Source organism: Caretta caretta, chromosome 2 (genome assembly GCF_965140235.1).
Source record: "Caretta caretta isolate rCarCar2 chromosome 2, rCarCar1.hap1, whole genome shotgun sequence".
In the NCBI taxonomy this organism is placed as follows: Eukaryota; Metazoa; Chordata; order Testudines; family Cheloniidae; genus Caretta; species Caretta caretta.
Genome location: NC_134207.1, coordinates 99,640,748 through 99,653,536, shown reverse-complemented (window position 1 = coordinate 99,653,536; position 12,789 = coordinate 99,640,748). Strand labels below are relative to the sequence as shown.

Below are 12,789 nucleotides of genomic sequence, written 5' to 3'. Positions count from 1 at the left end.
AGGATGTGAAGTGAGTTTTACATCAAGAAACTACAGCAGATGTGTCCCACTTTATCTTGGTGCATTTAGATCTGTGCTATTGTCTTCCACTTCAGAAGTTCAGTTTGGAAAAAAAAGGAAACAAAAAAATTTCTTCCAGCTTGGAAATCTTCACTAGATTTTTATTCAAAGTACAAGAATTCTTCCAATTCTGCTTCTGTCAAGGGCTTATAGATTGAAACCTTTGTTTCCTAGTTCGTCAGAATATATTTTCTATTCCTTCATTCAATACTTTGTTCTTAGGAAGCTATCACCACTTGCCACATTCCTGCCTCTTTCCCCCTCTGTAAAAGTCTCTGGAACTGTCCAGAGACCCTGGGGAGGGGGCAAGAGAGGCCTTGAAGGGCCTGCCCCCTATCCTCAGCAAACATAACACATGACCAGAATGACCCTCCTTCTCGGAGAAGCTGTGGCAACCTTCAAGGAGGGTGTATGTGTGGGTATGATGGTGCTCTCTGTTGCTAATTGAAGACAAGAAATTGATGAGGCCTTGCACTTGTACTGCCCCAACTTATTTAAATCTTATTATGAATATTCTAAATCCCCCCCCCCCTTGTAGATTAAAATGAATAAAACAGCTTGGGCCTGAGTCTCCACTCCATCTGAGATAGGGGCTATGGGGACATTGTTGTGGCTCTGTGATTCAGAGCATCTCAGCCCTGAAGCGAGATGTTTGTGCTTTGGGGCAGCCGTAACTTATGCCTACAAGGATTTGTGCAGCAGAGTTCATTTTTGTCAGGCCCTCTCCCACCTACATCATCTCGCCCCCTCCCCCCCCTTACGTTGTGACGGGGCATCTGGAGCAGCAGGTGACAGAGCCACTTCTACCACTCAAGAGTTAACTGGTACAGGAAGAACTCTCTACTGCCTTTCTCCTGGCACCGTGCACCACGTAAGCAACACAAAATGGCCTTAAAGTTGCCTCAGCAGACCTGAGAATCCAGCCCATGAAGGTTTAAACCAGCTGTTAGAGAAAACTGAATGGCTGCATTGTATGTAGGATTCTGTGGTTTGGATGTTAATTTGAGTTTGTAGTTAAATTAAATAGATTCCAGTTATATAAATGTCTTGCTTTCAGTTATAGGTATTGGCATCTAAATTCATTAACTAGTTTATTTAATTAAATTTAGGGTTGTTTTTTAAAATGTCTTCTGCTTAACAATTAATGCTGATTGTCTGCTCAGATATATCTGCAGTCCCTTTAGTTTGTGGGCATTTAACTAAGACCTATATTCTGAAACAACAACAGATAATTGCAAAGAACATAAATGCACACTAAAGTGTACAGACACATAGTGTCACAGGGTGATTTTACGGATTTAATTTTTAAAGCCAATATATCATAACTCATTCAATAAACTGAACATTCTTTCTTGTTCTTCTTCTCCTTGCATTGACTAGTCCAGGTTGAGATGGCATTGCAGAAATTGTGCAGCATTTCCATATTTCTGAAGAATTTTTTTCATGCTTTTAGGCTTTTGATACAGTGACCTACTTCTGAGACAATAAAATAAAATCTATTGAATACATAGATGCACTGGACCAAACTCTATCATGGCTTATATCTTGAACTATCCCAGTGAAGTCTGGGGAAAAGGTGGCTCATAATTCTAAAACGTCCAGGAGAAGTTGTGACAAAGTATGTGTCATAAGTATTTGTCACCAATCTGGGGAGACCAAATTTTATGAATTTTGACAAAAATATCAAGACCAGCTCCTTTGTTTCCCTTGTTTTCTTTCTCATGAAGATAAAGAGACAACCTGTTGGAAGCTGGAATATGCATGTCAAGGAGAATGATGATGTGATACACTGTGATTCCTGAACAATGACTAATCTAATCTCAAGAGATCATCCTCTCTTGAAATATTTTAGTCCCTTTCACATTTCAGTTCTGGGCTTCTCTTGAATAGTGTCTTCAGACTGTGCCAAACCTTGTGAAATGCTGATCTGTATAACGTGGACACTTGTCTACTAGGGCACAGAGCTGAGACCAATCTCGTTTCACGTAAGTCACGCACTTGGCTATAAATAGGATACAACATTTCTCAGAAATTAAAGATAGTTTTGTGTGTGTGTGTGTGTGTGTGTGTGTGTATGCACTAAAACAGCAAGCTGCATTATATTCATTAAATTTGTTCACTCGTATCCCCTGGAAAACTGGTACTGTTATTAACGTCCACGAGGATGATTTTTGACGACAGTGGCTCAACTAGTGCACTATCAATTGGGGTTGCAGACCATTCAGATATCATGAACTGCAGTGTAAGTTCCTCTAGCCATAGTAACCATGCCGTGCAAGGGTTTGTAAAGTAGGCAAGGGGATCCAGTGTGCAATGTCTGGAAAGATAACCACTTGCATTAGCTTGCTGCATCAAAACACCAAAGGGATGGCTGTCTGGTGTGCTTGCCCTGAAAACATCTTTTGTGTTCAGTAATAGGAAATAGGGATGGAGACAAAGACAATTATGACCGTAGCAGATTTTCATAATGGAAAATAAAAAGAGCTTAATAGTAAAATGGCAACATGTTTTGCATTATCAATTGTTGCTGTGGTCTTTAAAAAATTCTGGGAAATAAGTGTATAGATATTCTCCCACAATTGCCTGTAATATTCTACTCAACTAAATGTTATAACAAAAATATTGAATATTGATTTTCTCCTTTCTAAATTTTTAAGATCCGGACTTTAAGGACCTGGGAGTTTTGAAACCATTGCCAGGTTGGTATGCTCGATATTTCATAAAACTCGGAGGCCTTTGCCTTCTGCTGTAGAAACTATTTTTTGCTTGCTGTTCAGGTTTCATTTTTGTGGTATTTTGTTATTCAGTTTGTGAGTTTGAGATGGGAGGACCTGAAGGAATTGTGGAATCTGTGCAAATTGTGAAGGAAGGAAAAGCTTCTGATATGGAGGCAGTTGACTGTAAATGGTACATCCGAGCACCACCACGATCCAAGGTCAGTCCTGCATCTACTCACTGATTTGGCACTTAATTTAAGAATACAAATATGGTGTATTTTTTTTGTACACACGAGTTTTGCTTAGCAATTTTGCAGTGTTGAACTTTTAAACTATTATTTTTCTTCAGTGTTGGAATGTGATATATCACCTTGCTGTCACAGTAACCTTCATTTGCTATAAATAACAATGTGGGCAGCATAATGGGTAATTTTCTCCAACACATCTTTGCTCTGAGCTTCAAAGAATCAGCAAATCTTGTTAACTGTGAGGTGATGTATCCCTTTATTTTCCATATTTTACTCCCCATCTTTATGTTGACACTAAGATCATGTGTCCAGTATATGAAATGTTTAAAAAACATTGCCAAATCCAATAGTATCATCTTCTGTTTGTCATCCTGGAAATTAGTGAAAACAGAGCCACGGTAAATTCATATATCTTTAATCTGGGCCCTATACTTCTGAGAGTGTCCCACTGATGAATAGACTCCCCATTCTTATTTTTCCTCCGTAGTTGTCAAAGTTTTTGTCATTGTTTCTCCAATAGAATATAGCAAAGGGATATTTCCCCTTAATCTAATCGTTCCCTTCTTTGGTTTTATTATAGTGTCTCATTTGTCCAGGGCCAGCTCAGTAAAGTTGGGCAAATTTTTTCAGATAAATAGTTTCTTCACCCAGTTTGAGATCAACAAAAATATTCAGAAATTTAGATTGAATTCAACTGATAGTTTTGATGACTTTTTTTCAGTCAAAATGTTTCATTTTAATGTTTTTGAAATGAAACATCTTGACTTTTAGTTTCAAGCCAATGTTTCATTTTGAAATTTAGCTAGTTTTATTTTTAAAAAATGATTAAAATGAAACAAAATAGTAATAAAAATTTCAGTTAGGGTTTGACCAGAAACATTTTTTTTTTTTGGTTTTATATTTCAGCCACCAAGTGAAAAATACATTATTTTTGCAGCTTTACTCCGCAATGAACACTTGGATTAATTACAGATGAATAGCACACCATTTCTCCTCTCTTCCGGAGTGGAATAACTTTGCGCTCCTCACCTATTTCCACAGACATTTTCTAAAGGCAGCGCAGCAGTTGGTGTTCAAAAAATGTTTTTTTACCAGTGACGTGAGGGCACTACCCCCTCGGCAGAACTGCCTCAGAGTCCAGGCTTTGCAAACTAGAGTCTGTGTGCACACCAACTTTAGAAAGCTGGGTGATAAATCATTTTGTGTGTTATTACAGAGCAGAATGAACAGAATGTGCCTATCTTTTATAACATTTTGGCATTCAGTATCCAAAAGGAAAAGGTGCCTGAGAGTTACATAACATGAGATGACAGATTTGTGGCAGCATTTCTCTATTCAGTGAAAGTTTGAAGGAAATGTGGAATGTTGTGTGGCAAAGGATAGAACAGGATTATTGCAAATACCTACTTTAAGCTCCTATTTATTAGATTACTTTCATATAATTGCAATATAAATACAGGCTTTCCACTAAATAGACGGGATTCCCATTCTCTGCTAGAATAAAGAGCTATGACCAATGTTGAATGTGTAGACTGAAAACGATTATTGCACCATACTGCAAAATTAGTTATTGATAGGTGTATCAGCAAAAAAACCAACATTTATGCTTCCCTAATTCTGGGCTGCTTCTGGAGCTGGCATAGCCTGCAGAATAAGTTAGGGCAGCGCCCAGTGCTGCTCTGATTTATAACAGCTTTGCACAGATGTCTTTGTTCTGTTCCACAGTTCGGAATATCCAGAATGCAAAGTGCGCCAGCCACGCACCCCTCCTCATCCTTGATATGTTCCTATTCCAGGAGCTGCACAGGAGGGTGGCATAGGCCTACCTACACCACCTAGGCACCAGGGGAATTAGCTGCAGCAGAGGTCCAGGTGAACAGGATTTTGAAGTCAGATCTAGAGCGAAAGGAGCTTTTCTTTCACACACATTATTCTTGGCAGTTGAATAAATCCTTTCTTTATTATGTGCTTTGTTTTGGTGCCTTATAAAGAACTGATTTTTTGCACACAAGTATTAAGGCAGTTATTCTGGGAAGTGGTTTGAAGCTTTTCCTAACCTGCCTCATCAATCACATTGTCAGCTCAAACTTTTGGTGAATGATTAAAAAAGAAGAACTCATCAAAAGTGATTCACAATGAAGAGATTATAATCTGACTGTTTTCCTGAAGTTATATATTATTCACAGTTTACAATCTTTCTTTTCCTTTAATATAGTCAGTCAGAGCTTTTCGTTAATTTCAAAGCTAAATAAAAAATAGTACAATTTAATCAGCATTTCGTTTTTCATTATTATGATAAAAATACAAACCTGAAAGGTGACGAGACAATTATTTAAACCACAATGAGATCAGGGGATATAAATTATATATGCCACAGCTACAGTGAAGCTTTATCATTTTTGTTGGTAATAGCATTGGCATTTGCAGCGGCATCTCAAAGCTCTGTAAAAACGAATGCTCTAAAACTGTGCTGGTCCTTTGCTCCCCACCCCCCCAGTATAATGTGGAATTGGTGGTTTGAAGAAAAGGGTTTCACTGAAATTTTCTGACATAAATGTGGAAAAAGAAGATACTGTGGTTATGTTTCTACTTTATAGTATATGGTATAGTTAAATAAGAAAGACCTCCTAATACTGAATATGGTCATGTGCAAGTGCTTACTTCAAATGCTAGCAACTCAGTTATTCCACATTGAAATCAGTGGCAAAACTCCTAAAGACCTGAATGGGGGCTAGAACAGGCCTTACATTTATTTTAGAGGACTCAGTTAACTTTTGTGTGAAAGTCTCTTATGTACTGGCATTACAAATAGCACTTAAAATCAGAATAAATGAGATTAGAAAAAATGCTCTCATTTTAAGTTGGATCACTTTAAGCCTGACCCAAAGTTCAGTAAACTTGGGTTTTCGATCATGAGCATTGTGAATTAGACAGCACAGTCAGTTTTACTCTTTCTTCCAGCATAATCAGTTTGCTAGTCAGCTTCCACTATTTGTGTGGCTGTTTCACACATCATCAGGTTAGAGAAATATAGGAATATATAATGATAAAACTACACAAATTAGCAGAGGCATGAAGGAGCAGGTGGTATAGTAACTGAGATTACTTTTAGCTCTTTTTTTTTTTAGCTGACCAGATACCAAGTTGTCAGAGTCCTTTTAATTGTGATTCAATTTTTAGTAATGCACTGAATTAGGTCTTTGATCTTGTGAAGCATTGTGGGACTGATCCAAACCCAACTGAAGTCAAATGAAAGGCACTGATTGATTTCAATACGCTTTGGATCAAGACTTGGTTTCCTTGTGTGACATTCTGAATGCACTCAACTCCTGTGACGATCACTGAGAGTTGTGAGTACATGGAAACTGACAGGATCAGGTCTTCCTTGGTTTGAATGTACAAATCTACATTTTGGTTCTGGAGCGGCTCTCTTTCTTTTGCACGCTTGACACACAGGTTTACGCTAATTATTTGAATCTAATGCATCAATGCTGAGTTCTGACAAATCTATATTTACTATACCAAACTGTGCTCCCAGGTAATGCCAGAGCTGAAGTCCTGTGACTGAAAATAGAATTGGGACTAGGAAACAAATATATTTTATTTATGAACTTCAGACTGTTGGCTTGTTTGCAAACAACGGGGAGGTGAAAATCCACATTATCATCCTGTTTGTTCCTTGTCTGCTCTCATATTAACCTACTTTCAGAAATAGTCTACTGTTTTATAAGGTTAAAGGGTGGTAGACCACCGGAGGTCTTCAAAACAGAAGCCTGCAGAAATAAAGAGGAATGTGTGAAGTGAATGCCTATAGTGAATGGATGAATAAATTGCACCGAGTGTTAACAATATAGTGTGAGCATGGTATTAAGTAAAAGTGATGAAAATTGCCCCAGATTTATTTTGTCAGGAATGAAAGCTGTTACCCCTAAACTAGTCTTACTATTATTATTCAGCTTTTAGAATAATGCATTTGTGTGTTTTTTGGAATGGGAGAGTAGTTGGCATGAAAGATTCAGCCATACTTTCAAATGCTCCTTCCTTGTGGAGAGTGCAGTTGGGGTATAAATATAGTAATTAACTTCAATGAAGTGGTGAAGGCCCTCTGGGGTTCCCTATCAGAGATCCACATGTGAGAGTAGATCCATACTCCACACTTTCTCGAGAACTGGTATATTGGTAAAACACTGGTTGCAGTCCCCAGGAGAGGATGTGGGTGACACTGCTTGTCACAAATGCCAGATCACGGTATGATGTTGGGGCTGACCTCAGAAAAAGCCATGTATTCCGCCATCCCCCTTTACCATAACTTGTAACCACAGTGCCCATCTAAGGAGCATAGGAAAGTAAGATAAACATTTACGTCTCCATCTCGCGCAGGATGTTATGCAGAGCTGCACTAGTGCAGGACGAGCACTGGGGGGCGGGGATTTGCTTCAATGTCTGTTGTGCTTCTCTTTGCGCACAGGGAATGAGCAATCTGCTCTATTCAGTAGAATGTGACAGACTGTACTCCACAGCATATGAGCCATCAGTACAGAAGTGGCATCACCCTGTCTTTCCCACCCACCCCTTTTTTCAGAGTCTTGCTTTGGCAGGGGCATATGCTTCCCCGAGCATATGGGCTGCTACTGTGGAGAGGCCCTGCACAACAATGCAAGGAAGAGGAAATATTCCAGTTTACCTCTCCCTGCTCCATAGGAATGCCAGGAGACACTCACAATCTGGCCCTTTAAAAGAAAAGTAATTGCCTAGAATTCACAGTCATCTGCTGGTGGCCTGTAGAGATCTGGGTGAGTGCTTGTTGGAGACTCTCTTGCTTGTTTCCAGCTCCTCCTACAGATATACCGAATCTTCCCAGCAAACAGAAGCCTGGAGCTTGTAAAAGACTTCTGGATACAAAGTAGTCTGTATCAGGGGCTAATGCTATTTAAGAAGTGGAGGAGAGGAATTAGGAGCTACTGTGAGGACTGGAATCTCCTATGGGACTAGAGAAACAAGCTGTCAGTAACAGAGGAACATCTGGGGTAGTTGGGGTGAGGGAGGAAGTAGGAGGAGAATGAAGAAGTTGAGGACCAGAGGGAGAAGAGGATGAGTGTTTGGGCAGCATTCATGTGCAGGAGAAGGTAGCCGGGGAAAGAGAGAGGAACAGAACAGATAGTAAGGGAGGTGACAGTAAAAGCAAAACACAGATTAACTTTTAAAAAATACACTTATTATACATACATAGTTCCTAATTTCTACTTTGCTATGTAAGTAATTGCTATAGATGCCCCAGGGATGAATTATATATACTCATGAGTGATAGCAGAGGTGGTCTCCAAGACAATGTGCCTTTAAAAAGGTCAGTACGGTGAGGAAAGTTTGACAACACACGAAAAAGAGCAATGTAATAATTCTTCTGTCAACTTCAACTCTTAATTGTGTGTGTTACATGCTAAGTACAGTACTGTAGATAGAACTCAATGAAATAACATTTTGCAGACAGAAGAGTTTATGGATAAAAGCAACATGTTCCACTTTTATAGATCAACACAACTTAAGTCTCTTCAACTTATGGTTTCTTATAAAATCCTCTAAACTGTTCAGGAGTAAAAATCACATTAGAGCAATTTGGTTGGAACATAACCCTCTCAGTCATGCTCATCAGTGTATGACTACTCCAGTACATCCACTGGGAAAGAGCTTGAGCTAGTAGCTAGAGAATGGGATTAGAGGTCAGGATTTCTGGTTCATAGTTCTGCTACTGATACACTGTTACTTTGGTCACTTACCTGCTCTGTGACCCGGTTTCCTCATTTGTAAAATGAGAATGTTAACATTCACAAAAGTGTTGTGGCTTTCAATTAATGTTTGTAAACCATCTTTAAAACCTGGGGTGAAACATACTATGTAAATAAAAAATAATGCACAATTAAAATAAGGACTAGATGAACATAATGAAATCAAGCAACCCTATTTTCATGCTCTGGCTTGATTATCACAAATCCTATTCATAGCATTCTCTAAAGAGAGACTACTTGTCAGGGATAAAAAGTACCAATGGATTCAATGCTGTATCTAAAAATTTAATAGGTAATTTGGAAATATACACTGTGAAGTGTCAGGCTGTACACTAGTGCCCATTCATTCTAAGCAGTAGGAGATTTGAAACATGAGTGTCGTGACATCTAGATTCCTCCATATTGTCTGGGAGGAGTTGTGCTTATATACTTTCTCAAAGCCACAAAAATAGAGAGATTGTGCTCTTCCCCTTCTGTCTTTTCATAGGAAGAACTATTTGAAGTCAAGATTTTTTTGTGCAGAAAGTTCATTGGAGGGAGAAGTAATGCTGATTACTACGTCAGTTGGATGGGGTTTTATTTTTGTTTTTTGTTTCGAAGTAAAGATGCAGCTTTGGGATACATTCAATCATTGGGTTCAAATACATGTATAGATGTATAGATTGATTGATTTTTTTTTCTCTGTAATTTAGCTTTCTTCAATATTTTCCTAAGGTGTGCTGCTTATCCTTTATGGTCTAATTGTATATCATGTGCCTGCCTAACCTCTGATTTACTTTCTGTAACACTGGTATGTTTGATTTTGCTTTAATTTATTAGGAAAGGCTCTCAAATCAGTAATATGGCTTCCTCTATTGGAGGTCATATAGATTTCAATTGAGAATAAGTTTTCCTTAAAATGAATAAACTGTTTTACTGGATTCTCTAGCCAGGATAATTATTTTAGTTACATTTGATAAGATGGCTTAAAATTTCAGAAAAAAAAAATATTTTTTTTATTAAAGACTCATAGGGTTTTAGCTTAATTTCTCTGAAATACGGTTGGTTTCATCCCTGTTGACTTAATGATAAGGGCTTTGTTGATAAAGACCGAGATGGTGGCCAGACTGCTTGAGGAAACATGAAGAGATTAATGTTTGGGTTCTGAATGGCTTCTCGATTCTCACTTCCTGAGTCAGTGGAGCTTAGCTATGTCACAAGGATGACACACATTGACTGTCTGGAGGGAGCTGCAAGTATTTGCCTTATTATTCTTCTGGCTGGGTGAGTAATTGAGCAATATTGTGTCAGTACAGGAAGAAGTTTCTGACCTGTCATCAGGCTGGGTGATTAGAGGACACACTTGCTTCTCCGAAAAGGGATACATTTAGGAGTTTAAATTGGAAGCTCGGGGTCTCAGAATAGGGAAGAAAAGAAGCATTTGGACCTCCTTTGGACTAGACTTTAGAACAAGGCAAAATGTGATGAAGAATAAACAGTACTCAGTTAGTGTATTGATGAAAAAACAATAAAAGTGGCCTGTGTTTTGTCACCTCTAAAAGCAAAAAGATGGTGATCTGATTATAGTTCAAGTGTCTATTTGTCACCACAGGGAAAAGTGCTGTTTAATTGTTCTTGTTCCTGTTTTGGTTTATACAGTTCTTTTATTGTTGTTGTTCTTTTGTAGATCTATTTACGATTCTTGGACTATGAAATGCAGAATTCAAATGAATGCAAAAGGAATTTTGTGGCTGTCTATGATGGAAGTAGCTCAGTGGAGGATTTAAAAGCTAAATTTTGTAGCACTGTTGCTAATGATGTGATGCTGCGTACAGGTCTTGGGGTAATCCGCATGTGGGCAGATGAAGGCAGTCGAAACAGCCGATTCCAGATGCTCTTCACATCTTTCCAAGAACGTAAGACTCTAAGCACTCTATCTTTCAATATGTCAAATGATATCTCATAAACTGTTAATGACGCTTTCTTCATACAGAGTAAGAACTGAAAGAAGTTCCTTAACAAGCTATTAAAATCACAAGCCAGGTTTTTATTTCATATGTTACACTGTGTGATGATTTGTGAGACAGTGGTTAGACGACAGGACTGGGAAGCAGAAGGTCTGGATATCAGTTCTAACACTCAATTGTTCTATGGCCTCGAGCAAGTCTCTTAACCTCTGTCCACCTCAGTTTCCATTTATTTAAGGTGAGGGTGATCAAACTGAACAGAGGTTTCTGTGAGGCCTAATCACTGACTGTTTACAAAGTGCTTTGAGATATTAAGATGAAGGGCACTGGAGAACTGCAATATGATTATTTTATCACTAGATGATGTGTGTATATTAATAAGCAGGTACATCATATCCTGTTAAGTAAGGGATGATGGTTTAAATTCTTTTATTTAATATTTTAGTAACCATAGAAGTTATCCAGAAACTTTACATGAAGTTATGGTTTATAAAAGATACAAAAACCTAAATTTGAATAATATTCATTTTTGGCAACCTCTTGTTTAATCTGTAGACTAAAAACAGCAACAACTCCTGCACTCAGAGTAAGAGGAAAATACAGTCAACACTGCCAGCTGCCAAAAATGATTAATTTAAACCAGTTGTGATAAAAGCATATGTTTTTGTTTAATGAAAATAACATGGTTGTTTTTTAGGAAAGGACTATATGTTTATTTATTTATGAACAATGATTATTGTTATATTTAAACATATAATCTTTAGTGCTATGCATCTTGCATCTGATGTACAGTACAGTGAAGTAAGTAATAAGTGTCCTGGGGAGGAAGGGGTAGGTAACACAAATATAGGCAATAGCAATAACTTGTAGGCAGATAGACAGAGTTCCACAAATAAAAAGATTTGGTTTACCAGAATGCCATCAGTGACTAGAATGTGTGCATAATCCCATCAGATATATTCTTCATCTGCATTCTGTATGTATGCTATGATGAAACAATGAGACTGTAGAGGTGCACTTTTGTAATTCCTTAGTTTGACTCTGATTAAATATTCTTGACGCTCTACTGACCTGCAACTATGTTTGTCACAGTTCTCTCACATTGCAGTTTTAAGGGTAGTTTGTGTTTCTCTTGTCTATAAATCAAGCCCGTGTGTAAAATATAGAGAGAATCCTCTGTTGAGATTATACTGTTTTTTGCTTTTTTTCCTTGTCTGGAGAAGTCTTGAATATTCAAAGTCTGATTGATTGGAAAAAAGAAAAAAAAATCTTTCTCTGTTACCTTAGAAACCGAGAAATAGGCATTGAGGATTCACTGCTTCTAAAGACCCAAAGAGTAATGCATACGATCATCAATTTATGACCAAGATTTGAGCAAAGATATGTTTACAAGGCTTTGAAATTCAAAATTCAATCATATCCATGGAAAATTTAAAATGTGTATTCCATGAAACCTGGAAACAGTTCTGTAAACGTTATTCAGCCAAACCCCCTCCACCCCCCCCAAACCAAAACATACCCAACAACAGCTGGTGAATAGCCGCTTTATAATAAACATCATGTGTTAAACCATATTCTGGCAGGACAGATGAAAATTTTTCCATGTCACATTAACTGGTTAATTTCCTCTAAACTGTCACTGACATGTTAAAATCTTAGCACACATTAAAGGCTAAATTCTGCCATCAGAAGCATCTACCACATCAGTTGTCCAGAGATGATTATGGACATAGAAGATTATTGCTGTGTGTCTGAGTTCAAAGTTAAAGCAGATATATGAGGACATGGCTACACTTGCAGATGTAGAGTGCTTTGATTAAGCCAGCCTTTGGAGAGCTCAGTAGGGAAAGCGCTGCAGTCTGTCCACACTGACAGGAACAAGCGCACTGGCGTGGCCACATTTGTGACACTTGCAGCAGCATTGGGAGTGGTGCATTATGGGCAGCTATCCCACAGAGCACCTCTTCCCATTCTGGTGCTGTGGTTTGTGGGAAGGGGGCGGCAGGTGCTGGGCATTCTGGGTCCTGTCTCAAAG

The 12,789-nt window shown here is 38.3% G+C and overlaps 1 protein-coding gene across 17 annotated transcripts in view; it reads left to right on the top strand.

The window, feature by feature from the left end:
- NETO1 (neuropilin and tolloid like 1) overlaps window positions 1-12,789 on the top strand; it is a 93,539-nt gene that overhangs the window by 54,019 nt on the left and 26,731 nt on the right. For 12 of the 17 annotated variants that reach the window (XR_007355248.2, XR_007355249.2, XM_075125331.1 and 9 more), the window contains exons 5-7: window positions 2,718-2,759; window positions 2,838-2,995; window positions 10,475-10,703. Coding sequence is in view for 15 of the 17 variants with exons in the window: in XM_075125331.1 (XP_074981432.1) it covers window positions 2,718-2,759; window positions 2,838-2,995; window positions 10,475-10,703 (429 nt within the window). In the remaining 2 variants the exon portion in view is untranslated. The remainder of the gene's footprint in view (window positions 1-2,717; window positions 2,760-2,837; window positions 2,996-10,474; window positions 10,704-12,789) is intronic. The other 5 variants (XM_075125330.1, XM_048840125.2, XM_075125333.1 and 2 more) reach the window with 1 other exon arrangement.